This window comes from Anopheles coluzzii, chromosome 2 (assembly GCF_943734685.1).
Source record: "Anopheles coluzzii chromosome 2, AcolN3, whole genome shotgun sequence".
NCBI classification, from domain to species: Eukaryota; Metazoa; Arthropoda; class Insecta; order Diptera; family Culicidae; genus Anopheles; species Anopheles coluzzii.
In genome coordinates this window covers 87,155,446-87,181,990 of record NC_064670.1, presented here as the reverse complement: position 1 = coordinate 87,181,990, position 26,545 = coordinate 87,155,446, and the positions used below count along the sequence as shown (strand labels likewise).

The window sequence follows — 26,545 nt, the reverse complement described above, 5'->3', positions numbered from 1 at the left end:
CAGCAAATGGGATGAATAATTTATACAAATCAGCAGCAAATGTACAAACCGTCCCCACAGCAGGAGCTTTGATTTATGAAGCTTCATCAATTCGCTCTCGCATAAAGGGCGTACGAGGCATAGGCCACCGGAAGCTTCAACGTTTCCCGAAAAGGGATTAGCATGTTAAGTTTCGCTTTCCGGTCCGCTGCTGCGGTGAGGTTTATTAGCTGCCGGCGTGTTACATTTATTTGGGGACGCACACAAAAGGAAGCTTTTCTTTTCCGTACGACATACTAAAGCGTTTGTACTTCTTCTCTTTCACAGAGGTAGAACTGGACCGATTCCGAACCTGGTGCCCGAAAGCGGGCTGCGAAACGATCTGTCTCGTTGGGCCGAGGGAGCAGCAGGCAGGCGACCAGGCCGGAGCAAACCAAACAGGCTCCTCGATCTGCTCCGACCGTATCGTGCCACTGTCGCCATCGTCCTCCAGCATGCCGTCGCCGTGCGCCGTGCACTGTCCCACGTGTCGGGAGGACTTCTGTTCCGGCTGTAAGAAGGCGGTAAGTTTTTGGGTTTTCACCTTTCACAATTTGATCGAACCATTTAAAATTAAACACGGAGAAAACTGGATGTTTTCATGCTAATAATGGTTAATATCAAGGACCGTATTTCCATACCTTAGCTACACTAAATAAGAAAATTGCCCCATTTTGTAATAGCTGCTATAGTTGTTTCAAAATTGTCAGAAGATTTCCAGCGTTTACCGCTTTACGCTTAATTACTCCGGACACTCAGTCATATTCTGACGCGTATGAAATCGCACTTACTAGATAGTTACGTGATGGACTTGTTAGTCTATTCCCAGAAACATTTAGTAAGCAGTTGATCACATATAATCGTGATACAACTATTTACGGATAGCGTTGCATTCTAAGCACATAGAGTGTGGAATTTCTTCGATATTCGAATCTCAAAGATTCATGAACCTTCAAAGAAAGAATCTCGAAGGATTCATTAATCTCGTAAGATTCATGAATCTCAAAAGATTTATGAATCTCAAAAGTTTTTGTATATCTAGAAAGATTTTCGAATCCCTAGGGATTCATTAAACTCTAAGGATTCATAAATTTCTAAAATTTATAAAGCTTAAGCTTTTTGTTATTCTTCTTTTTTTGCGTAACAACCTACGTGGTTATGCCAGCCTGTACAGACTTATGAGACTTATTGGAAAGTACCACGCAGTTGAACCGACAACGGGCAACTTGTAGGTGGGATTGGGCAAATTCAATATTTTGGAGATCATACATCTCTAAGTATTAATGAATCCCAAGAGATATATGAATTTAGATTTATAAATCTCTTAAGATTCATAAATATTTAGAGAATCAAGTTTTTTTTAATATTCATGGATGTTTGAAGATTTGTGAATCTTTACAGATTCATGAATCTTTGAAGATTCGTGAATCTTTAGAGATTCATGAATCTGTGAAGATTCGACTCGAGATTCGAATCACTCATTACTGAAGATTCATATGAATGAATCTCAACGAAAGATTCATGAAAACCAACACTATCCGGAATCGTTCCGAGTCGTTCGGAGCCGGAGTCGTCCGGAGTCAGTTGGAGTCGGAATCGGCCGGAAACAAAGGCAACGCATAACAACATACGACGACACCGACTCCAAACGACTCCAGGCGACTCCAATCGACTCCGGACGACTCCGAACGACTCCGACTCTGAACGACTCCGGTAGACTCTGGACGACTCCGACTCCGGGCAGCACTATTGGTTCGGATTTTGCCCGAGTCAGACTCGGACTAACAATAGCCCGGAGTCAGATCGGAGTGCGCTCCAAAGAGCACATCACTATGGTGGACTCGGTCCAAATGTGATTTCAACTCATGGCGGGTATGTTGTTAGATGGTATTTGAGTGCAAATAAAGAAGCTCAATGGACATTGATATTCCCTTATCTAATCGGTATGAGTATCGCAGTCTGGTATGAGTTGGTGATCAGTTCCAGAATCTGTTTGAGTTCTGTATAAGTTCCACGAACTGCATGGGTTTAGAATTAGTTTTAAGACCAGTATGGGTTCTGGATGCGTTCCAGGACGGATATGAGTGTAGGATGAGTTCCTGGTATGATCATGAATTTATGATCAGCTCGACGGGACATATGGTTATTGGTGACGAATCTGTTCCAGATGGGCTCAGGAATAGTTTCAGAGATTGTATGGATTTAGGAGCAGTTGCCAGACTGGAATCAGTTCAGGTTTAGTTCCTGGATCGGTGTGGGCTTAAGATCAGATCGATGTCTGAGATGAGCTATGGAGCCGTTCCAAGAGCGGATAAGTTCAGGAACAGTTGAGATCAATTGCAGGACTGGCATGGGTTTATCTTTAGATCCAGGATCAGTAAAAACTTACTAGTCATATCAATAAATGAACAAATGCATAAAAACTAACGCTTTCTCTTCGGTGTCTCTCTCTTTCTTTCTCCCATTGTGCAGTGGCATCCAACGATGTCGTGCGAGGAAAATTCGCGCCGCCTCGCGGTGGATGGCCAAACGGACGCGTTGGGCATCCCGTTCGACAATGATCTCATCAAGTGCTGCCCGATGTGCACCGTGCCGATCGAGAAGGACGAGGGCTGCGCGCAGATGATGTGCAAACGGTGCAAGCACGTCTTCTGCTGGTACTGTCTCGCCAGTCTGGACGTAAGTGTTCTGCATCTTATCGTTGTGCATGAACCCCACTAACACCTCTCTCTCTCTCCCCAATCCCATTCCAGGACGACTTCCTGCTCCGGCACTACGATAAGGGCCCGTGCAAGAACAAGCTGGGCCATTCGCGCGCTTCGGTCGTGTGGCACCGGGCCCAGGTGATCGGGATCTTTGCCGGGTTCGGCATACTGTTGCTGGTGGCGTCGCCGCTGCTCCTGCTCGCCGCACCCTGCATAGTGTGCTGCAAGTGTCGCATCTGTAGCGGCGCCGCCAAGCTGGAGGAGACCGAGGTGGACTACGACGATGCAGCCGTCGCCCTGCACAGCAGCACTGGGCCGCAGCGATAAAGGGTCTACGAGTCGGCACCATCGACCGAGAGGACATTTTGGAGCACGGTGAAGCCGACACCTGCGGCAGCCGTCTTAGGAGTAGAGGGTTCGCGTTCGGTTTCCGTTTTGCGCGCTTCCGAGGGACAGGCGAACCGTGTGGTTTCGATTCGCCGTCCTCACAGTAGCTACAGAGCTGAAGGGAAGAGACTTCAGGACTTCTTGCTTACGGGTTACACACACAAGTAGAAAACCACACTGTACACATACACACATACACACCGTGGTGGTGATGTTTTAAACCGTGGGCTCCTAGCAGGCAGCCACGTGCGAACGCAGTAGGCTGTTTTTTCTTATTCTGTCGCTTCACGTCAGTATTGTGGACTACTTTCCTTTCCATTGTTTCTTTACATTTGTAAAGCGTTTAGGTGAGGGAAGAAAGAGAAAAAAGTCGTTCGATGCACATCGTACACGGTCCGGTTTTCCCCTAGTTTGTTTGTCTTTGGGTTTAGTTCCACATCCGACTTGATGTGCTTACCGTACGTTCTGCGATACATTTCGGCCGTATTTGCGCATAGAGTAGATAGAAAAGATTGGTAAAACCCCCGTTCCGTCTGAACAGAGCATTCCAGAACGTGCGAATGGTGAAATTCGGGAATCGAACACGGGTGCTGCTTACGCGTCTACGCGGGGAAACAACGCGCGTATTTCGTTTACTTTGCTAGAAAATTAAACTCCGGCACCATCGCTTCATTGATGGTGTGCATATTTAAAAGAAACATATATAAGAAACAAATATATATATACAAACATATATCTATATACAGAGAATACAAAACACACACACACATTAACCATACGAACGTGAGCGCAAACAGTGCAAGCCCGCGCATACATTAATTAAAGTGAGTAATAAAAGAATTGTGATATTTACACACGTGTGATTGGTTTGCAATTGGCATGCGACGCGTTTCGCCCAATCGCTCTGCGTACTGGGTCATGTCCCACGTGCTACAACGACTCCATGCGACTGCCTGCGTGGTATACTGTGTAGTGTATATCCTTTCCTCTCCCTGACCTCTTACCACCCCCCTCCAATCTGAAGCTAGCCAACTTCATGCATACACATAATCGCTTCGCAACGTTGTACTTATGCTGTGCGTATATAACCGCTGCAAACCTAACTCCTACTCCTCCTCCCCAAACCCATGTCCTTTTACCGTCGTAATTTTTATTCTCTCTGTCTCTGAGTGTGTGTGAGTGTGTGATGGGAGCAAAAGATCGAAGCCGATTTTAGTAAAATAAACTAAGCTAGTTTACTGCAAACAATTGCAAGCTTGCACTCTGCGGTGCACGATCGCGAAATACAAACATAAACACACATACAACACACAAAATGTGGAAGAAATTTAAACGTAAATAAAAAAAAAACCCTGTTTGTAGTTAAATTATTCAATTTTACCGATTAGTAAACGAATCGCAAATGTAAGCAAGTGTGCGGTGGGTGCGTGTTGTACAAAAACAAACAAAAAACAGGAACGAGGAATTGTTTGTTTAGTCGTCGTCCTTCCCTCCCATCCCAATATACTTCCACCCATTTCTTCGTACTTATAAGCATAGGGAAGTTTAGAGAAAACGTGCGAATGGGGTTGCATTAGAAACCTTAATTCTTGGTGTGTTTTATGTACGTCTAAATATGTTTATATGTGTATGTGTGTGTGTGTGTGAGTTTGTGCAATTTGGCAGAAAGATGAATTAGAGGCGGACTCCACAACAACAGCTTTGCAGTTTTAATGCAATTAGACAACATTGTTGTCCACAATTGTACACATTTTGTTTAAATCGCATGATCGCGTGCAAGTTAAATAAACAAAAAAATCCACTTACACACGCACACACACACACACACACGCATACACAAGAACAGGAAAAAGGAAACCGTTTGCCGGGCAAAGCACGCAAGAAACATTCTATCGAACGATCTGGTGATAATTTTTAATTATGTTTTAGTCGATCGAAATTCAAATCTAACTGTTAATAAACTGTACTCAAAGTAAGAGGCTGTGTGTGTGTGTTTGCTTTTGTTTCTTTTTCTCAATCTCACCAAAGCGCAAAGGGGGAGTCATCAGCGGGCGGGTGGTTTTGTTTTTAAACGCTGTCTTGCGGGAATTTATTTAACTATATAGATGTGTTCTGCACAATCTCTCCATTTCTCGCTTCTGGCTACTGCCGCTGTCTTTCATCCTTTTCGACTTTCGTGATCCAAAGTGTTGCTTCCGACCGAAACTTCTTCAGTCAAGTTATGCTACCTTACAAACTAAGCTTTCGCTTCAAAACGAATCCGCATTGCCTTACGATGTATGGATTAATGGGTTCCATAATCAAATATAATGTCGTCACTTTTTGCCCTTCCCTTCGCACCTCGGCCCAACTAACGTAGCTTCTTACACAGCTCTAGGCGCCTGTGTTTGCGCGTTCTTGCAAGCTCGATACAATGCAAAGACAGGAGGAATGGTTACTGGTAGAAAACGAGTGACCAGTCCGTATCCATGGTAATCCAGCGTGGTTGCGTGGTATTGCAGTACCAGCAGATGAGAAGATGAATCGCAGCATAAGGAAGGTTGTTTGCTACGCGGGGTCGATTTTCGAGCTAGCAGCCCGGAAGCGTTCGAAAGTAGAGGGCCCCAGGCAAGGCGCTCGAGAGAGAAAACAAAAATTGTGGTTGGTTTAAAAATAAAACATGTCAAATACTTCCAATCTTACTACAACCAGTAAAATAGCAAATTGGTCACGCATCGGGGGCCGCTCTCCGTTCAGTCCATTCCCCCCCTTCAGAGGCTCAGTGTGGCCGGGGTGGCGGCATCAGCTCGGCATCCGATCGAAACCCGTCCTTCGCAATCAGGGTCAGCAGCCGATCCTCGGTGACCGGATTGCGGATGCTTTCCCACACGTTCTTGGCCGTTTCGTAGCTGTTGGGGAACGACTTGTCCGTGCGCTCGCGCATCAGCACCCAGCCATTTTCGAACTTGCACTCGATGATCTTGTTGTTCAGCTTGCGCAGCTCCTTCGTCAGCTTGATCTCGCCGTAGCTGTGCTCCATGCCGCCGACGTACAGCAGCCCCTTCTTGGTCGGCAGCATGCCCTGCCCGGTTTCCTCCTTTATCACCAGCCGAAAGTCGATCGAGTTCATGTGATGCGGTTTCCACTTAAGTACACGCGGGCAGACGCCCGACTCGTACGGATCGATCGAGGGCTGAAAGATCAGCCCGTCCGGCTCGTGGCCCAGCCCTTTGGTGAACTTTGGCCCGAGCAGTGCCCGCGACTGCATAATGTCCCAGAACTGTTTCAACCGCACGCCGAACGGTTCGCTCTCCCGGTCCAGCCTGCCCTGCCGTATCGCGTTGGTGCGCGGCTGTATGATTTCGCGATCGATCAGGCCCAACCGGTCGGGGAAGAATCGCTGCTTGCGCACCTCCCGATTGTGCAGGTAGATCACATCGTACACGAGATAGCGGGGGATTTTCTTCCCCTCGCCGTAATTGTCCAGCACCATCTCCCCGTCGACAAGCGTGTCGGTGATGTGGACGGACGTGTCCTTCAGGGTGGGGAACCGGATACCCTCCGCCTTGAACACCGAGTTGTCGCGGTCGAGGAAGTAAATCTCGCCCTCGCGATGGATCAGCATCATGTAGCGGGTGCCGTCCGCCTTCCAGGACACCCGGTACGGCATCTCCTTGAGGTAGCGTATGTTGTGCATGTCCATCGAGACGGGCTGCGCGCCGGCAAAGCCCTGCAGCTTGCTGCCGCACATCTCGCGCACTCGCTCCTGCAGCTTGGCAATCAGGGCTTCGTCCCGCACCAACGTCACGCCCGGCACGTCCTCCATAAAGACTGCGTTCGGGTTGTACGAGGCTCGCTTGAAGCGCTTTGGCGTCTGCGGCGCCCCTTCACCGTCCTGTGATCGCTTCGAACCGCGCGGCCTGCTTTCCTCACCACCACCGTCGTCATCGTCATCCTGCTCCACCTGGTGCGCACCATTGTTCGGCTGGTCGCCATCGTCATACTCCAAGCACCAGGCCGGCAGTTCCGGCGGAGGCGGCGCATCCTCCACGTCCCCGTAGCGGGCAAACAGTTCCTTCAGGTAGTCGCCCTTGTAGATGCCCGGCGGGCGGGCCTGGGCGAATGCCATCACGGCCGCATCGACCGCACAGTCCAGTCGTTCGACCATGTACGAAACGATCAGGAACCCGGTCCGGTTGAATCCGTGCGTGCAGTGAACGCCAATCACGTCCAGCGGATGCTCCTGTATGAACTCCTCCACAATCTCAATGAACGATCGCACATGCTCGACGGACGGTGTTTCGCCGTGGCCACGACACTTCAGCTTTATGTACGTAGCGCCGGCGTCCTCGATCTCGTTCTTATCGTAAAACCGGTTGGTGTTGGTCAGATCAATCCACAGCCCGATGCGTCGCTTCTGTCGCTTCATCAGATCGAACAGCATCGACGGTGCGAAGGAGCATTGGACGGGCATCTGCGACTGAAAGTCGCGCTTGAGCGGCGTCTTAAACGCTATGAAGCGATCGGCTATGATCGAGTCCGATTTCCGCGGGCAGTGCAGCCACCGATGCGGGATCGGACCGGGTCCACGAGACATAGCTGGTGAGTGAGTGAGTGAGATTTGCTTGTCTTCCACACGGGGATGATGTGCGGCGGTGGTAGCTCTACACAACCACTACCAATAATCCCGACGGGGGGAATATTCTGGCGGAATCGAGGAGCTGTTTCCCCTGAGTTGTACCGTTGTACCTAAACGTCTGCAAAGATAAAACGCACAACCGCAGTTAGCAGATTGTGTGGCAGAGAAGTAGGGGCTCCATCGCGGAACACTTCGTAGTTACCTTTTGTAGCAGCTCACTGCACCGTCATCGTCGCTTTTCGATGGCTCCAGCAAACGCTCTAATACGTGCCTTACCCCTACAGCTTCGTATTCGCCGTAGGTTTCAGGGGCCAGAGGCCAAGCACAGTACACTGGTGGACGTATCCGATGGTGCAGCAAATTTCCGATTTCGCTACGCAAACAGTTGTACCAGAAATCGCAAGTCCTCCCAGTGCTAGACAAGGTTGGAGAACGTGAGCATTAATTTGGCAGCAAGAAAAAAAGTCGCTGGATGACAGTAGGGGATTGAACGAGTTTATCCGAATTGGAGCGCAACTGTCATTCGACGCATAAAGTAGAGATGGGCGAAGTATGGCTCAAAACGACAGTTTAGCCCAATTTCAGAAAGATAAAAACGTCCTACCACAAATCACATGCGAATAAATACTGTATCGTTCAGAAATGGCTACAAATAAATCAACAATCGCCAGATAAAGGATATGGCTAAAAGGATGAAGCCGAAATGACATAATTATTTTGGTTAGGCCAACAATGACACAAAAACAAAAGTAGAAGTGATAATTTGGTGTTAATTTACTGCAATGCTGAATATGACTTAGATCGTGGTCATCCAAGATGCTGTATTATTCCATTAAAATTGCAAGAATAATCAAGCGCATATGTGTAATGTAGCTGAGACTATCGATGATTTAGAATTGCGGAAAATTTTAACATGTGATATTATTTGAGACGGGTTTTTAAATTTTCGCGACTAGTGGCGGAAGCTCGGAATCGGACATATCGCCCGCGTACACATGACGCCCACGGGCCTGCCCACGCCCGAATGCAGAGCTAATTGCATACAATTCTATCTTTACCATTAACATGATAGGGACAGGGCTTATACCCCGAACGTACCCGAAAGGTATGCATGCTTCACTCATCAGGAGCTAAAGGCAAGGACAATGCAAAATAGACACAGAAAAGTTTCATCACTGCTACACATGTCCTCTAGACGCATTGTCTATGCGTCTCGCTCGGTATCACAGCGGCATACGGCAGGTAAGCAATACTAATACCTGATACGCACAAATGTTTAACGAACACAACTATTCAGTTCGGCTCGGTAAACTTCGGAAGGACGCCGGAACAACAGAGGGCAGACTTTTTCATGATTTTGTATAACTTCGGCTGTTTTGGACCACGAGTGTAGGCGCTGACATCCGATTCCGATTCCTAGTTCCGATTCTGATGTTGGAATCGAAATCGACGTGGGAATAGCAATTGGCTCCGGTAACGGAATCAGAACTGACTCCAGAATTGGAATTAGCTCCGGAAGTAGAATAAGTTCTTGAATTGATGTATGAAGTTGATTGATATAAGAATACTTGCAAGTAATTATGTATTTGCAAGTATTCTTTGCAGCCATCAATACGTAGCATAATTGTATCCAAACCTCTATTCTTATGGAGATGCCGAAACCGAGTACGATTGCGAAGCCGATTCTGATTTCGAAGCCAATTCCAGAGCCAATTTCGATTCTGGAACCGATTTTGATTCCAAAACCGATTCCGATTCCGGAACCGATTATTATTCCGGAGCCAATTCCGGATCCGATTCCGGAACCAATTCCGGAGCTGATTTCTGAATCGATTCCGGAATCTGATTCCGGATCTACTACCCGGAATCTGATTCCAGAAAACTTTGGAGCTAGACGGAATCGATTCCGACGAAAACTTATTTTTTCCCATCACTATTCGCGTCTATTGCAAAGTTTACTCCCTATTTCAACAATGGTCCTCTAGATTCAAACTTACACATCTTTTCGCCAGTAATTATAAATATTTATTTAACAAAAGAAGCTTTATGCTGGAAACGCCATTGCGCTACCGTCTCTGACAAAGCGTCAATCGAAAAGACATATTTCATTGAGACACTTACTTTTTTTTCTATTTATCATTTGTTTGCCATAAGTACCAATGTTGTATCATTAATGCAAAACGTATGATTTATATTTACCCTTGAAAAACTTGCAGATACTTGGAGATACGTTTGCAAACCGCGGATCAAGCGAGAAATTGTTAAAATGTGAGTTCAATGCAGCAATGCATGTACGGTTGAATTAGGAAACCGGCGCAATGTTATGTTTAAATTGTTCCTTATATACCACACTACATTTAAAACGTACAAAACACTCCACACAGTATTACTAACATGAATCGCGTACTATTACCTAGACGAGTGTGCTGTCGCTTTGCTTCCGATGACTCCGTTTGAAGCTGATCTTTGCTATCTTTGCCAGCTACTAAATACTTATGACTATTTATCGCACCAGGCCACGATTCTCGAAACTCGTGAGAAAAGCAGTCTATCAAGTACTACGTTACAGCTAAGTACCTTTTCGTCGCTCACAATGGCACACACACACACGCAATCGAAAAAGGATTTGAAGGAGGGGAAGGGAGGGAGGATGGTTTCGTACATCGAACAATGGAATGTGGACAATGGGCATAAGATACCTCTGGGTGGGAAAAACAAAGGAAAATTAATTCATTACACCCTGTTAAGTGAACCCAGCAATACAAACTAATCGATAGTTTAGTAAATATTTAAGAAAAGAAGAAGAAAATCATAGAAAACAAACCACAGAGACACATCTATCAAACCTACACCCATAGCAAAATATGTGCAAATAATAGCAGTGAAAAGGGTAATGAAATCGTTGTATCAGCATTTTAAAAGGAAAATTCAAACTCTTGACGAGGGCGCACGGTTGGTGAATATCGAAAGACATTCCCTCCCAACCCTAATCAGTTTTTCCTCACTCTCTAACCCAAATCTATATCGAACCTAAATAATCACAGACAATAATCATCAGCAACTGTAATCGCACAGATAATAAAGGTAAAAACACTTGTATGGAACATTTACCGACAGGATGATTTTCACGAAACGCTCCTTCTCTTCCTAATAATCCTAATCGTGAATTTTGCTAAACTCTAGCATTTCCGCATTTTGAAACGGTTCCGTTTCGGCTTCGGAGATTATTTGCTTCAGCCACTGCTGAATCTGCATCGTGTGTTCCTTCGTTTTGCCCGCCCCGGCATTCGCTAGTGTGGCCAACCCGCTAGGCATGCCGTACAGCTCGCCCAACACAAACGAAAGGCTCTTCTCGCACATCGAGGAAGGCATGTCCAGCATCTGCCGTAGTTCCTGCTCTGACAGTGGAATGTTGAGGTTCGTTTCCGGCTCGGCTGGACCACTTGGGGCGACGATGCTGCTGCTGCTGCTGCTGCTATTCGAGACGCCGTCCGCCGTTTCGTTGGACGGTTGTTTCGAGTTGGAAAGCGTTTCATCGGTCGCAGACGATAGTGAGCGGTCCGAGACGGACGAACTCATCACGGCAGGCTGTGATTTTACGCTTCCGCAACCCGTCCCACCGCCCAGCTTCGTCTTTAGTATATGGTTGCGTAGGATTTTGTTCTCCGTTATGAGCCGCTTGTAGAATCCACACTCCGGACTGCCTTCCTCGGAAGGTCCCTGATCCGCGCCCGAAGTCTTCGGTACCGCGTGTTCCTTTTCCCTCATTTGGGGTCGCTCCGAACAGGAGTTGATCGTCAGATTGGTGACGTTCTTAAGATTTATCGTACTGCCACAGCTGTTCATCGTAACGTGATTTACGTTTTTCATACGCTTGTCGACCGCCGCTTTGCAGGCGGCAGACGACTCGTGAACGTTTCCTTCGGAATCGGTGCTGGTGGTGGTATTGCTGGGTACAAGCAGTCCATCCGTTTGCGAGGCTTTCGGTATCATGCGCTGGGGCGGCAGCGAAAGTGAAATCAACTTTTCCCCATCACGCGACACATTGCGACCATGTTTGGCGTTGCCGTTGGAAACGCTTCCCTGCAGGTTGTTGTTACTACCATCGTCCTGCTGCTGTTCACCTTGAAAGGAAAGCGAATCGAGCGGCGGCAGATCCGGTATGGAGCAACGACCCCTGTACAATCGGTGCGCTGTTGGGTCGATTTTACACACACGCAACGTTTCTAGGCCATCGTTTGTCGGTTCGTCGGCGGTAGCTGCATCCAGGAACGGTTTCGGCATGCCAATCGTCCGATCGATCAGCTCACGACTCTCGCTCAACGTGAGATTTATAATTGATTCGCGTACCATCTCGGCACTGTCCTTGATAAGACTGCGATTGTTGAAGAACTCCACCACAATCTCCTCGCTCTCGGGATTGCGCTCGTCATCCGCACCCTGGCGGCAGCTTTTATGCATCAGATCGTGATCGTTCGAAGGCAGAATGTAGTCCTCGTTCTCGTACGGTTCCTTCTGGAGGATTACGTTAAAATTGTCGATATTGTACCTGCCGTACGTGCGGATGCGTCCGACCAGCTCATCCTCACCGTCCCCCAGAAAGCGGATGCTATCGTACTCGAACGTGATGTGCTGCGCCTGTTGCACCACTACGGTCAGCTGTCTCAGCAGCAGCTTCTCTCGCAGATCAATCGCTTTGCGCAATCGATCGAACGAATCCGTAACGTTTTGTTTCAACTAAGGAAGGGAAAATTAGCCAGAGAGCCAGAAAAAAAACACACACGCATAAAAATCACAATCTCCCCCAGGGTCACGCTATCTTCCAGCTTGTGTACCTTTTCAAAAAACGCATTGTTTCTGTTGATGTCCATTGTTACGGATTCAATGCCGTCCAGCTGCCGAACGGGAATGATAGTCCCCGCAGGACGAGGGCAATTTGGAAACGCAAACTATAAACTATTTTCACTATCTAATTCTCGTGTCTGGCTGCATGAACACCACTTTTATTTTTCGTTTCGATTGTTTATATTCTGTCAAGGGAACGAGCTGCACAGCTGTCAGTTGCGCCAGGAGCCAGCACAAAGGGCGCTTCGTTTTTGTCGAGAAAATTTTAATTTTTTAATTTTTTTTTTCGAAGAATTCATGATTTTACAGTAAGTTTGGAGTATTCAGATTACAATTTCAATGCTGTCCCATTTTGTTATGTTAGTTTTCAACAAATATTTCAAAATTATTTCCAACACTTGGCATATCCTTTTTTTGCGATGTCAACCCCATCTGACAGATGAAGTAAATAAATAATCCTGAAAAAAGGGGCAATCATCTGTACCGGGTGGCTAGCTGGCTGTACGGGGGTGGTGATTCTTTCCGGTCGAACGAAACAATTCACGGTTACTGTGTGCGCAATAGCAAGAAAGAAGCGAGCTCGGGTTCATTGTAACTTACTTTACAATACTGTCTGCTTTCAGAAATGTGAACAATCCCGTGGAGTGCGTTGTTCTAATTGCTTTTGTTTACCTCGGACAGGAGACTCCCGAGAGCGCTCCTGTTTGGCACGGAAGCTTCAAGGATAATTTACCACCACGACACCACCGTCGTCGAAGTACGTTTAGTGCTGTTACTACGTCATCGTCAGAATCTACTGGGGGATTTTCACCTGATTTAGCAATGATGTAAATGAGCGAAAGCATCCCCCCTCAACACTACCGCCGGATATCGCTTCTACTGCAGCGAAACGGTATTTGTTCTGTTTCAGGATGAATGCACCGTGTCGGAGAATTGTCGGTAGATACGGCAATCACAACAACGCCGATGATGATGACGATGCTGCATGAAGCATCACCCGCGTCACCACTTACACCTGGTACGATGTCAGTAGCACACGATCGAGACCGAGAGCGCGTATCTTCCTCTTGCTGCTGCTGCATGTCTCCGTCATTTCATGCGGTCGATAGAGGCGTATCATCGTCACCATCACCATCAGCTTCACCATATAAATCAAGGGCACAGCATGCGAGTGGACCGTCCGTTTGGTGGCTAAAAATAAATAACAATGCACGGAGAGCATTGCTACAGTACCGGTCGTCGTGGATGTCGTCGTCGTCGTTGTTGCCGCCGTGGTGGCCATGAACGTCAGCTCGCCGTAGTTCGTTACCAGCTGCAGTGGAACCCGATCGTTGCAGCCTTTTGCAGGACGTTCTTCTCGCGGGACGGGATGTTTACCGTCTTATATAACGACAGTGTGTGCAGTGCAAGCGACAGCGTGTTTGGACGATCGTGTTGAGCGCCTCCATCGCCTTGCGTACGAGAAAGTATAGGAAATCGTTTGGTTTAGTTCGTTTGTTCACAATGGATAAAACGGTCCCGGAGCCAAGTGCTTCGAAGCCTCCCGCCGCTGCGGTGCATCCTAACAGCAGTAACAGTGGCCCCAGCGTTACAGCCAGTGGAAAGGGCAAACGACCATTTCTCGGTTTACTCTCGAAACGCTCGTCACGTGTTGAGCCGCAGCGATGCTCGGAGAGCGAAGACGAGCAGCAAACGTTCGACAGTGGGTCGAGCTTCAGTCTGGTCGGTAATCATCATACCGCTCCCGCAACACAACCAAATGCATTGCGGAAAGCGACAACAGCAAACAATAGCAGCAGCAGCAGCAACAACAACAATAACCACAACAACCGCAACAACAGTAGCAGCAACAGCAATGGAGGCACCGTTACCGCTACGACCACATCAACCAGCAGCGCAAGCCAGCGGCAAGATTCGTCTAACCCGAGTGATACCAACTCGTACCAGCTGCTCTCGACGTCATCGACGACGACTACTACCACCACGACCTCGTCCACCGGGCCGGAGGGTTCAGCGGTGACGAAAATACCGACCGCTGTACGAAAGCGTGACGCGTCCTCTACCCGACTCTCACTCGGCAATCGTTTGAGCAATTACGTTGCAGGAGCAAATAACACATCCGCCAGCACTGGCGGCGGAGCAGGCGGACAGTTCAATCTCTGCTGCTCGATCGACGAGGCAATCGTGAAATCACCGCCGCGCAATCGATACTCGCATCCGGCGACGGGCAGCTCCAGTGCCGGTAGTGATTCGTACGATCTCGAGATGCAGCAGCGCCGGCAGCAGCTAAAGCTGGAGCTAACTGCCAAGACGTGCACCAGCTATCCGATCGAAAAGACGAGCCCGTTGCGCCACCGGCGACCGCTGGAAGTGGGCCCGCGGGTGGAAACACCCCAGGAAGAGGAAGACGTAAGCGGGCGCAGCCCGAAAGCAAACGTTTCGCTCGTGAACAATCGCGTGGTAACGAAGCCGATCGTTTTCCGCGAGTACCAGAACCACACGCAGCGCGCCATCATGTCCAGTAAGTCACGGTTCAAGGAGCGCTTTCTTCCACCGCTGCATCGCTGCAACATGGACGGGTACGAAAAGATGGAACAGCACTACAGCTCGCCGAACATTGCCGAAAAGGAAGACGATCTGCTGCTGCCCGGTGGGTGCGATTCGCTCGATCAGCACGAATCGCGCAAATCCATGTCGTTCGACATGGTACCGACCGGTGCAGTCGGCGACGGCGGTACGGACGAATCCGACACGGGCGTAAAGGGACCGCCGGGCTCGGCCGATTCACTCGCCCGGCAGGCCCTGATGGCTGCCCACGTGCTCAACTTGATACCGGCGGAAAAGGCACGCCAGCGCAACTTTCTGCACGGCCGGCTCGGCTCTACTTCGCTGCTAGGTGCAACGGAGCTGGACAAAATACTTCCCACCCGCGAGGTTACCATCTTTATCGGCACGTGGAATATGAACGGCCAAAGTCCGCCGCGCCAGATGAACGATTTTGTGCTGCCGACAGCACTCGAGCACGTGCCCGATATTATTGTGTTCGGTACGCAAGAGTCCTGCTCGGAGCGGTTCGAGTGGGAGGTGACACTGCAGGAAACGCTCGGCCCATCGCACATTCTGCTACATTCCACCAGTCTCGGTACGCTCCATTTGGCCGCCTTCATCCGGCGCGACTTGATTTGGTTCTGCTCGGAACCGGAAGACGCCTGTCTGTCGGTGCGGCCCGGTACAGCCTTCCGCACGAAGGGTGCGGTGGCGATCTCCTTCTGCCTGTTTGGCACATCGTTCCTGTTTGTAACGTCCCATCTAACAGCCCACCAGCAGAAGGTGAAGGAGCGCGTGTCGGACGTGAAGAAGATCATACACGCGCTCGACCTGCCGCGCAATCTTACGGTGAAGCACCGGAACAAGGACGTCACGCAAAACTTTGACAGTGTGTACTGGTGTGGGGATTTAAACTTTCGGCTGAGCGAACCGCGCGACAAGCTGATGCAGTGGATCGAAACGACCCAGTTCCCGCTGCCGGCCCACCTGCCGCACGGCTTTATGCACACGGATCAGCTCACCTCGGTGCTTTCGGACGGGGCTGCGTTTCGAGGATTCCGCGAGGCTAAAATTACCTTCCCACCTACGTACAAGGTATGGGCAAACGCTGTTAAAGAAATGTTCACAGTGTTCATTGTAACTGTTTTTAACTTTTTTTTTTGTATGTTTAATTTGTTTTAGTACGATCCCGGAACGCAGCGTTTCGATTCGTCCAGCAAGCAGCGTGCGCCCGCGTACACCGACCGTATCCTGTACAAATTTAAACCACTCCCTGTGACAACGGTGCACCGGCGGGGGTCAAATTTGCCAACAGGAGGCAAAATATCGCATCCTCCCTCTCCGGTCAAATGTATTGCGTATGATTCAGTGCAAAGCATAACCTCGTCCGATCACAAACCGGTATGGGCACTGTTCCGGAATATCATTCGACCTGGCATTGACACGTAAGTAGTCGTCTTTTCTTGTGTGTGTGATTCGTAGCAATCAACGGTTGCAATTTGTGCATTTTTTTAGCGTTCCATTAGCGGCAGGACTGTTTAACCGTGAAGTTTACTTGGAAGGCATGAAGCGGCGCTTGGACAATTCGGGAGCAGGTTCATCTGCCGTGTGCAATATTCAATGACGCCGGCTGTTTGACCGTTAAAGGTAAGAAAAGATACGTAAGAAGGGCTCTGTGGAAGATTGCGGAAGGTTTTTTCAACAATAGGATCATAAGAGGACATTTTTAGCGCGAAAACAAGCAGGGAATTTTAGTGGAACAATGAATTGATCAAACCAAGCGATTTGACAATGCGCAATGCTGGAGCTTACTATTGATAAGACATATATAGCTTCCACAGAGTAAGGTGTTAAAACTAGATCGAAACTCTACCATTACATAGAGGTGGCGTAAAATTAGTGGATGAAACGTATTGTGGTAAGGCATGCCGTATTGGCAGACGTATTGGCAGACTGATATGCGGTCCTTTAATTCCTTTACGAGCCACTAGTGCGCTTGAATACGATAAAAAAAATACTATGAGCGTCAGTGTGAAGGCGTGAACATTAGCCACTTACAAGAATTTTCTCTCTCAACGGAAAGCCTTAAGTGTTCCTTCTCCATTTACTCTAGTCAGCGATGTGCAGTAAGTGTCTCGTACATGTAAATGCCATCGATCGCAACCACTAGTCATCTACTCGAGTGCACAGTTAACCGAGTAAAACCAACCAAAAACAAATGATTCTCAAGGCTCATTGGCTCATTAGCTTAAACTAGGGAGTAAGTGTTTTAGCACGTTTGTGAGTGTATATGTGTGTGAATAGAAGCGTTACTAAAATGCAATTGAGACCCAGAAACTGATATGGAACATAGCGGTAGGCATCAACTAGATGTGGTAATTGATAATGACCGAACTGCAGAATAGATTGCCAGTGACTGTAACGAGTAAAAAGACAAAAGAAAACCTTGTAGCCTTTCTCTGTAGTTTAGATTGATTAGAAATTGTATACACTATACTTACTGCAGCAACGCAGAGTGGAAAGGTTTATAGCACTAGACCAGCATCGTGATGTGTTCCGATAAGTGTTTGTGAAGTGAAGGAAACTTAACCATTTCGAGTAACTGAAAGACAAACTAACTGTTCCTATCCTAGCTAGCTGGTGGGAAGCAATTAGTAGTGCATATTTCGAATCAGCTTTCAGACCGTGTATCTCACACAACTGCAGAGGCTGAACAAACATATCTAATGCACTAGAAAACGTCAATTCGATGCTAGGAATGATTTACTTTTTTTTACTACAGCTTTACTTCTTTGCGCAGAACGGCATTGAAAATTTACGCGAGTCGTTATATGTTTATTATATTTATATCAGTTGTGATCTTAAAAAACACGGTTCTAGTCATCAGGTTCAGTGGATAACATTTAATTTATATGGTTTTTGTTTTTATTCATTTTTATTCATTTGCTTTTTTATATCTTCAATTGCGTGTTTACTGATTCATTTATAGATTTACTTAGCTGCGTATGGATCTTTTGAGTTGATTTTATCTTTTAATTTTGTTATTTTTTAACTCTACATAAGATAACATACTATAAGCATGATCATTCATTTGAAACTAGTTTGGCAATAATATAATCTACAAAAGTTGTATCTTAAGCTTTCAAATCGCTAATTAAGAAAAACTGTTCCACAAATAGGAACTTGGTGTGATAGCTCATGTAGTAGTAGATTGATTTTTCGTAACAAAACAATATACACCTATATGAAACCTCTACACTCCTATATGATACAGTACTGTAGATCAGCTGAAAGCGAGATTCATATTATTAATACCAGTAGCGATCGTGTTCGACCTGAGCCTACCAACCCAACTATCTCGAGTAGTGAAGAAGCAAAGAACTTTCTTATTCCTGTGCCTTTTGCTGTTTTACAAAACAACATATACGACGCTCACTGGCGGTTGAGCAAAAACCGAGCTACTAACAAACATCAACAACCAACTGTCAGACTAGTCGCACGATACAACATTGGAATGGCTAAGTTTATGGCCGTACTTAAAAACAACATTATCATCCTGGATGCTTATAAACAATATATTCGATTATTATCATGTTCCACTAACGATGCATGCATTCCTTTATACATTCTCCAACGGGAACCGGCCCTTGAATGAGTGAAAACATAGCGTTCTACTACTACACGATTGGAAATTGTTTTGTGTTCTACCAGTAGTTCACATATTTAAATTTGGCTATTAAAAGTGTAGAATCTAGCGAAAGTACTTTAAGTTTAGCCAGTTCCAAGGACATCAGTTTCATAAACAAACAACCACAAAAACCATCCATTCCCTTGTGTGCTGGTCAGTTTAGTATAAACGTGTGAACGACAATTCATAAAATTCATCCAATTCTCAACGCTACCAGATAGGTGATCTTAACTTAACACAAAAAAGGCTACATAATATACATATACATCTCTAAGGCGTCTCAAATGGGAACTGTATCGATATCTTCCAACTGCGTTATGGATTAGCAGAAATATAAACAAAGGAAAACTATCTCATAACGTGCAGTAAAAAAGAACAAATAGCAGTCTTATAGCATCTAAGAAAATGTACTCGAGTAGCGCTCTTCTTGGCACACAGCAGAACTCGGTGCCATCAGAGTTAAACTATGGCTCTCTAGGTTAAGTAGCAATAGTAATGCATCTCAAAAGAACCAGCTCATCTTGATCAGCAATGAATGTACGAATAAAAGCAAATATCAAATCAGTGATGAAACGCTGATTTCTTTTACCATTTTCATTCTTCTCTAAAACATAGCGTACTACTGCTTTCCCTTTTTTACCAAACTTACACTAATATCACTAGAACATATGCTAAATGTGGGAGAGCATTAGAATGCTGTTGCGCTAAAATTATTCAAATGTTCCAACCGACTGAGGCGCAGGAACGTACGCAGCTAAAAAGAACGCGGTCATTGCAAACGCGCCATCTAGTGACGATTTTGATGATGCATCAACACAAGCCCCGCCTTCTTTTTCGCTCATCCGCCATTTTTGTTCTCAAGGCGTTTCTCCGTTCACTGTTTTTTTTCCCCACGCGATGATGAGAATTTTTATTCCTGGTGCTGCTTCTCGTTGTTTTCCACGGGTAAAAACTGCGTTTACTTGTAACAAAACGTTCCGTCCCATGCATCGCAAGCTTGGCGGCTTATCCATTTTATTGTGATACTTCCGGTGTTCGTTTGACAACTTTACTTCCCCTTCAATTTCTTCCCCTAATCAGCCAATGTTTCAGTAGCTGAAAAAATGTGCTTTTCCTTCGAAAAAGAATTCCTTCATGATGACAAGATAACGCTACCACCCCAGCCAGCACTTGCTACCTACAGCCAACATATACGGTGAAGACACGGTTTCCGCTTGTGTTGCTGTGTGTCAGCCACCAGCAAAGCATCCTAACCTCACACTGAACAAGCCTTATGTGTACGCCGAACCAGACCACTGCACACGACCGATGCGCTTGTTTACTAGACACAAAACGAAGCCAATCGTAGGATTCGCTGGCAGATGGATCAGCAGTCACCTTGTATGTTCTGGCAAGGACCGTAGTGTTGATGGTGTTGGATGCAAACTGTAGTAGTAGTGGCCGTAGTAGTGGTGGTAGTGGTGCATGCGTCTGTACGAGAATCGTCGGAAACATATCCAGAGATCTTTCGTCTTTCGATGCGGGATTAGTGCATCGTTATGAAGAATCGCCAGTAACATAACCTCTCTTTCGGGGCAGATACGCGGAAACAGAATTCATGCCTCCGCCGTAAACGTCCGTGCATGGGTGTGCTGCTGAGTTCTTTAAAGATTTTCCCAAACTAAAGCTTCCCGTACACAAGTGACATCAGTGAGAATCAAAAACAAAGAGACTGTGATATTTGTTGGTTAAAAAAACAGCAAATCTACTTCCAAATGCGTTTGTTGTCAGTTTGTGTATGTGTGTGTGTGTGTATAGATTGAATTGAATTTCTTCCTAGCATATGGGAAGCAACAAGATGTTTAGGAGACTTCCATTCCGTTCCGACGCTAACTAGATTGCATCCAATGACGACCAAACCGCACACGAAACGAACGGAATAACAATCCATAACGTTAACGTACGGCTGAACAGTTTCCGTGTCAGTTGAGTTCATTTTCAGCACGAAAGTCACTGCAAGCAGTTGTGAGGCCATCGTCAGAATTTGTTACTGGTGCATCATTGTTGTGGTGGGATTTTTGAGGCATAAATATGTGTGTTACTAAGGCGTGTGAGGTGTATTGGACAAGCAGGTGGTTGGAGTGGATGCAAATGTAATGAGAAAAATAATAACCAACAGCATTTACCAGCAGAACTTGTAAAATTGTAAGTGATTGATTGTTTGTACGTAACAATCCAATGGGTGAAAATTGAGTGAAGCAAGAAGTTGGTGCAATATCGTATCAATTGTGCGCACGCCATCGCTACAACCCTTCCTCACATGTGATACCGGGAAAATGATCGATCAGCAGCCGAAGTTATCATACTGTAAGTTAATTTATGTATGTTTGCTTTAGATAGACTGTGTAGATTATTGAGCTTACTTGGCGTGTTTGATGCAAACAGTGCAACGAAGTGGTGATATTGCAAATACCGTCGGTAAAGCAAGGACACATTCAACCTTGTAATAGCATCTGTGTGTTGCATTATACACGAATCAACGAATTTTAATAATTGCTTACTGTATCAGATTATTGTGTCATCTTTGTTCTGGAGGAATGTTCTGTTTCTGAATTTCTTTTCAAAAGTTGTCTAATTTTATCTACTGTCCTGTAATCAAAAGACTCAATTATTTTATGTTAAGAATTTAACAACATCCTTGTATTATTTATAGATATGTAATGACGTATACTGGTAGTCCCTGAGATACACGGTATCTCTTAAAAGTGAATTCGAAGATACGCGGTTTTCTAAATTTTAGTTCTTTGAGCAAATTGTAGTGATTTGACACATCAATTGTCAAATGCCAAATAATTTCCCTTTTAAAGGTTTAAAAACGTTATATTCAGTCAGAATCATTTCAATTAATCAATAAGGAGGCTAAAACTACCCCCTACTTGTAAAATTACACGAAAATTTGTGATATTTTGGCTGAAAATCACGCGATTGGACTTACGCTGTATTTTCCGGCCGTTTTCGTTCCCATTAACCGCGTATCTCGAGGACCGCCTGTGTATTTAAATAATTTTATAATAGATAATTTAGAAATAAGTCAATTTAAAACATCAACACATATTATATTTTCAGATATAATGGTATGTTTTTGCATATTTCTTCAAACTGGAGCGCACTGTTTTTGTTTCTTTTTTCATTGAACATATTTACCTATTTTGTTGAAACATTTTAGTTTTTGCACATTTTTCATGAGCTGATGTTCAATATTTGGTTCCATTTATTCGTTTTGTGGCTAAATTTTTCTTGATTGCTTTCTTCATGCTTTTTCTGATAATAGAAAATGCAATACATCTATTATAAGGGCTTAATTGAACTTATAATGCCTAAAAGATTAATCTACTTATTGTGTTATCTGGTTGATGAATGAAGTTTAGCTTTAATTCGAAATTATTTCTTGCTTTGGCTTACGTTTGATTTGGTTTGGTTGGTGAGCAGTTTTCTTGGATTTTTAGATCCCTTCGCCGTGACTTCAAAATGCAATGTTGCTGTAAAGTATTCATCACTTTCGTCAAACATGTGTTCAGATTGTTTTAATTTATTCAACCTGCTCCTTACAATTTGCATGTGAAACCAAGCACAAAGCAGTATTTAATTACATTCAAATTCAAAACATCCTTCATAGTACGAAACTCCTCGCTGTATTTTTGCAAGTTTTACAACAAAGTCTTTACTTTCTTTACAAAGCCGTTTGCCGGTTATTCCAGCATCAGCATAAAAGTTGCGTATGTTGCTACTTATTTAGCATATTTTAGTAATTTTGTCCACACGACTGGAACCAATGTATCTGATACAGATTTTCGTGCAGGTTTTAGAACCATTCCATGCTCTTGTTTTGTGGAATTAGAAATTCTGTCTCTTCCCTTATCTTGTTCTCTCTCGCTCTGTGTGGGCTAGGTTGGGTTGGCTCGTGCACACAATACAAGGGAAACACGATATCCGTCACCTTTCGAACCACGAATCTGGAAGCATCTGGCGGAAGAATAAATCGATGGCAATAGGCAGACTGGAATTAACGAAAGTAAGGGAGCCAGTTTGGGAGGCGAAATAGCATCCTAAACGGAGACACTTGGTGACTATTCTATTATGCTTGCTTGCGTCCATATAAGGCGGCCCTGGTGGACCTCCTGAAGCGAACCCCCGCATCTCCGTGTCAAGCTACACCCTTGCCCATTCCCTACGTTTTGCTCCGTCGGGAGTGGAGAGATTTATAACTTTACGAAAGACAATGATGACGACGACTACTTTTGCTGCTGCTGCTGCTGCTACTGCTTTCGCTGTCTCATTAAGAGCGACGAAACCGTCGGGACGGTGATGATGATCGCCCGATGGGTTTTTAACTCTTTTTCCAGGGAACTCTTTCGCCTCCATTGTCAGTGCGACCGATAGGGCCGACCGACGGCGCTCAGCCGGATGAAGGTGTTGATAGGAATAAATGTTACATAATGTTGAGCGAAATGTTTATTTAAGTATTTCTTCCTGTCGCGCGCCACATGTCGTCGCGCTGTCGTCGTCGTCGCTCGGCAAAGATCGATGTGTCGGTGGCGGCTGGCGGTTGCACTGATTTGCTTTTGGACACGAGTACAGTGTTGTTGGCTTAATTTGACGTTGTATTCAGCTTTAAAACAGATTCATAATCAGGAAATATTATGCGCTTTTTAAAATTCGTGGGACTGGCAAAGGGTTGATAAAGCTATGATTAAAAATTATAATGATAATTGAGCATTTGAAATGATAACAAGTACTTTTTTATCGTTATTTAAGTTTTATCAATTTGTTAGCTTAGCATGACGGCTGCATACATTTCAACATATAAATCCATAATAAGAAATTTACATTAGTAATTTCATAGAATATAAAGCTTATAACATTTATAAATGATGTGCTATTTTAGAACACAAGTCATCAAGGGCCTCGCAAGTCCTAAATAATTGTTTGGATTATTTTAATAAACGAGACGATAAATCGAATCCAATAAAATTGTTATAAAAAATCGTCATAGCAAATCGTAATGTCGCAACTATTGACTTTTAGATTAAATTTCACAAAATGTTATGCCTTTTTAACGAATTTTGAAGACACTTAGGAACGTGTTTCGAATCCTGTTAACATTTCATGTGACCGATTTAGACGTTCCGACCAGGCAAGTGAAATGCCAGCGATGCAAATGTAATTTATGCGAGAGTACGCTACATAATTACACTGCTTCTGGTTAGTCGTACAGAAGGGAAAGGCGTTGAGAGAAGGATATACATTTCAACAGCGAACCCGAACCAAACCCGATGGTCCCTTTAATGGGTGCGAGGTGTTAACATTCTGCCATTTGCACGCATTCAAATTACCATGGACGAGCCGCGCTGGCTTCCAGCGATACGAACCTTTCCAACGCGGGGTATGAAGAGACAAAACAAAAGAAAACAGCATACTTTCTCCTCTAGCTAAACCCTCTCCCGCTATGTAGCAGTCAGCCAGTACGCGTTGTAACAGGAAGGCAAGGTACGTACAAGGCTAGCGAAATTCTAACCGTTTGACGGCATCAAAAGTTTTCGTTACGTCGGAAACAAACGAATTCCATAATTAACACCGAGCGATGAATAGTGAATGAGCTGTGAAATGAGACGCGGTACACGCCGTCGCGGATAATGCGGATAGCGGGAGAGCGGGTTCAAGGTCTTCGGTAGAGAGGAGCCTTCAGTTGTCCATTACAACAAGGCATAGGACTTTTCTCGGATTTCCCTTCCCTGCTACCTGGTGCGTAATAACTAATTGATATGTGTGGAAAAACATACTGACCATCTGAAAGACACAGAAGATTGAGAGGGTTAGGCGTGAAAAACATGCTATTATGGATGGTAAATAAACAGCGGATTGTGTGTTGTGCTACGAATGAGGTGCAACATTAAACAAATAATAAGAACAATTAAACAACATCGAATGTTTAATGGTTTTCATTTATGGAAATAATGGAAATACGATTTCGGCTTTTTTGCTGTAATAACTTTTCTGCATGTAAGTTAATATCCTCTACATCTTATTTGGCACAACAACTTTAGTCGATCTAAGTTTCTCTAGGCCACTCTATGGTCTATGTACGTTCCATGCGGATGACTTATTATGGTCCAGGCATTTGTTAAAGCTTGTACGAATCGACAAACCTATCGAACAAGACCTTCTAGTGGCACCAAAACTTTAATAACAAAAAGTTGATTTAAATTTAAGAGAACATTAACAGCAATGCTCTGCATTAAAGCTGGAATCAAAATGAGAAATGAAATGATCATAATGAATAAGGTGCATAGCGGTTTACACTCGATGTAAAGTGCTTAGCGGTTTTGGATGCAGTTTCAAATACCTCAAGTAACAAAGCAGAGGTAGTATATTTTAGTTATTTTGGGCTGCTATATGTAAGTGTATAGGGGATTGAAAATAGAAATCTACTAATATCCAACTGTTTCCAAACAGCAGGAAACAAAGCTATAGCTTTCATAATATTTAACATTTATTTAAAATGTATGGCAATATTGTATGATGTGTAACTTTCTTTCAAGGTTTTAAAGTAGATAAGGGACATGTTAAAGTAGATATGGAAATGTAAGATAAGAAGGAAGATCGCGGTTATAGCCCAAATTGCAACCATGGAAAATCACCCAAAACGCAAATCCGAAAAATGAGCTACCCTGAATAGCCTCAAGCTTCGTATTAAATATTGCATGACTATTTGCTTCCAACAATCAGTTGTTTCATTTCTGTGGTCTTATGGAAATTTGTTACATAAATTATACCGATATTTATGTATAACTATTGCCATGCGAAGTACTCTTTACGTAAACGCAGTTTTTCTTACATTTCTTGAAGTACAACGTCAAGATATTTTGTACAAATCTATCGATAGGATTGAATATTGTGTTCTTTAACATTAATTTAATTGTAAAATGACGATGGTGTATAACTAGCTTTCTGTACACATTTTTTTGATAAAAAATTACTTTCATCATCAATGGCCGAAGAGAAAAGAGCTCGCTACAAAGCAATAGCCAGAAACTGGGCCTCTAATGAATCAATCAATCACATTATATTGTGCCACAGTGACAGCCACCAAATAGCTATTGACGTTGAATCACGTGCCTTTTTTCGTCCATTGTGTAATATCCCTTCACCTATTTTTAAATTATTATACTATTTTAGTAGGAAAAGCCAACAATTTTGATAATATATTTCTGTTTCTCAATAAATTTAAAGTAGCAATTGCAAGAAAACGTTGTACGTCACCCGATGCTTTAAAACAAATCCAGTAGAGACAGACAAAATCCATACAACATGCTATCGCTATTGGCTTCCCCTGTCTCGTTTGTTTAGGTTTCGCCAGTTCCGCAATCTAAGCCACCACCCACGGTGAGATTAGTTCCGCCAAAATTTTACACACGGCACCACAGGGCACTCGCCCTCTACTACCACGTTGTCCTAGTTTCAAAAAATGATAACAAAAAAAAAATACATTCCCCCTTCCCTCGTTCAGCTGTTACCGCTCGTACAGCAAGTGCATCGATTTCCGGTTAACTTTAATATCGTGCGCCGTTTTACGCCTCGTTCACTGCGGACAGATTCTTGAACTGGCTGTCAGGAGCGGGCAGCCAAGGGAAGCCAAGTATACGGTGCGGAACGAAACACCACCAATACCACCCCAACCCAGAGCGAGAGAGAGGGGTC

At 44.9% G+C, this 26,545-nt stretch overlaps 5 protein-coding genes across 6 annotated transcripts in view; 3 read left to right on the top strand and 2 right to left on the bottom strand.

Annotated features, from left to right (window-relative positions):
• The window catches only part of LOC120952172 (mucin-5AC), a 48,612-nt gene extending 43,524 nt beyond the window's left edge, over nt 1-5,088 (top strand). Inside the window, exons 7-9 of the mRNA XM_049607507.1 lie at nt 307-542; nt 2,491-2,697; nt 2,772-5,088. Of these exons, the coding sequence (XP_049463464.1) occupies nt 307-542; nt 2,491-2,697; nt 2,772-3,050 (722 nt within the window). The 3' untranslated portion in view covers nt 3,051-5,088. The remainder of the gene's footprint in view (nt 1-306; nt 543-2,490; nt 2,698-2,771) is intronic.
• An 81-nt stretch (nt 5,089-5,169) lies between these two features.
• Nucleotides 5,170-8,174, bottom strand: LOC120952170 (mRNA-capping enzyme). Its single transcript, XM_040371350.2, has 2 exons — nt 7,931-8,174; nt 5,170-7,846 (listed from the first exon to the last, which is right to left on the bottom strand). The coding sequence occupies exon 2, from the start codon at nt 7,684-7,686 to the stop codon at nt 5,869-5,871; it is 1,818 nt and encodes a 605-aa protein (XP_040227284.2). The 5' UTR covers nt 7,687-7,846; nt 7,931-8,174; the 3' UTR covers nt 5,170-5,868.
• Nucleotides 8,175-9,736: 1,562 nt separating this feature from the next.
• Nucleotides 9,737-12,748, bottom strand: LOC120949134 (uncharacterized). Its single transcript, XM_040366178.2, has 2 exons — nt 12,564-12,748; nt 9,737-12,465 (listed from the first exon to the last, which is right to left on the bottom strand). The coding sequence occupies exons 1-2, from the start codon at nt 12,597-12,599 to the stop codon at nt 10,885-10,887; spliced, it is 1,617 nt and encodes a 538-aa protein (XP_040222112.2). The 5' UTR covers nt 12,600-12,748; the 3' UTR covers nt 9,737-10,884.
• A 308-nt stretch (nt 12,749-13,056) lies between these two features.
• LOC120949133 (inositol polyphosphate 5-phosphatase E) lies at nt 13,057-19,405 on the top strand. Of its 2 annotated transcripts, none has more exons than XM_040366176.2 (4): nt 13,057-13,124; nt 13,197-16,215; nt 16,303-16,565; nt 16,636-19,405. In XM_040366176.2, exons 2-4 carry the CDS (start codon nt 14,077-14,079, stop codon nt 16,742-16,744), a joined length of 2,511 nt encoding a protein of 836 aa, XP_040222110.2. In that variant the 5' UTR covers nt 13,057-13,124; nt 13,197-14,076; the 3' UTR covers nt 16,745-19,405. The 2 variants fall into 2 exon arrangements, with proteins under 2 accessions (XP_040222110.2, XP_040222111.2); XM_040366177.2 differs by having other exon boundaries at nt 13,059-13,400; nt 13,484-16,215.
• Nucleotides 19,406-19,795: 390 nt separating this feature from the next.
• LOC120948457 (uncharacterized) overlaps nt 19,796-26,545 on the top strand; it is a 31,979-nt gene continuing 25,229 nt past the window's right edge. The window contains exon 1 of the mRNA XM_040364801.2: nt 19,796-21,154. Within this exon, the coding sequence (XP_040220735.2) occupies nt 21,124-21,154 (31 nt within the window). The 5' untranslated portion in view covers nt 19,796-21,123. The remainder of the gene's footprint in view (nt 21,155-26,545) is intronic.

Excerpts from the sequence above, each read along its gene's own strand:
- LOC120952170 (XM_040371350.2), bottom strand. The coding sequence starts at position 7,686 with ATGTCTCGTGGACCCGGTCCGATCCCGCATCGGTGGCTGCACTGCCCG.
- LOC120949134 (XM_040366178.2), bottom strand. The coding sequence starts at position 12,599 with ATGGACATCAACAGAAACAATGCGTTTTTTGAAAAG. Across the intron at positions 12,466-12,563 it reads ACAATGCGTTTTTTGAAAAG|TTGAAACAAAACGTTACGGA; the intron begins GTACACAAGCTG and ends TCCCTTCCTTAG.
- LOC120949133 (XM_040366176.2), top strand. The coding sequence starts at position 14,077 with ATGGATAAAACGGTCCCGGAGCCAAGTGCTTCGAAGCCTCCCGCCGCT. Across the intron at positions 16,216-16,302 it reads CCTTCCCACCTACGTACAAG|TACGATCCCGGAACGCAGCG; the intron begins GTATGGGCAAAC and ends AATTTGTTTTAG. Across the intron at positions 16,566-16,635 it reads ATTCGACCTGGCATTGACAC|CGTTCCATTAGCGGCAGGAC; the intron begins GTAAGTAGTCGT and ends GCATTTTTTTAG.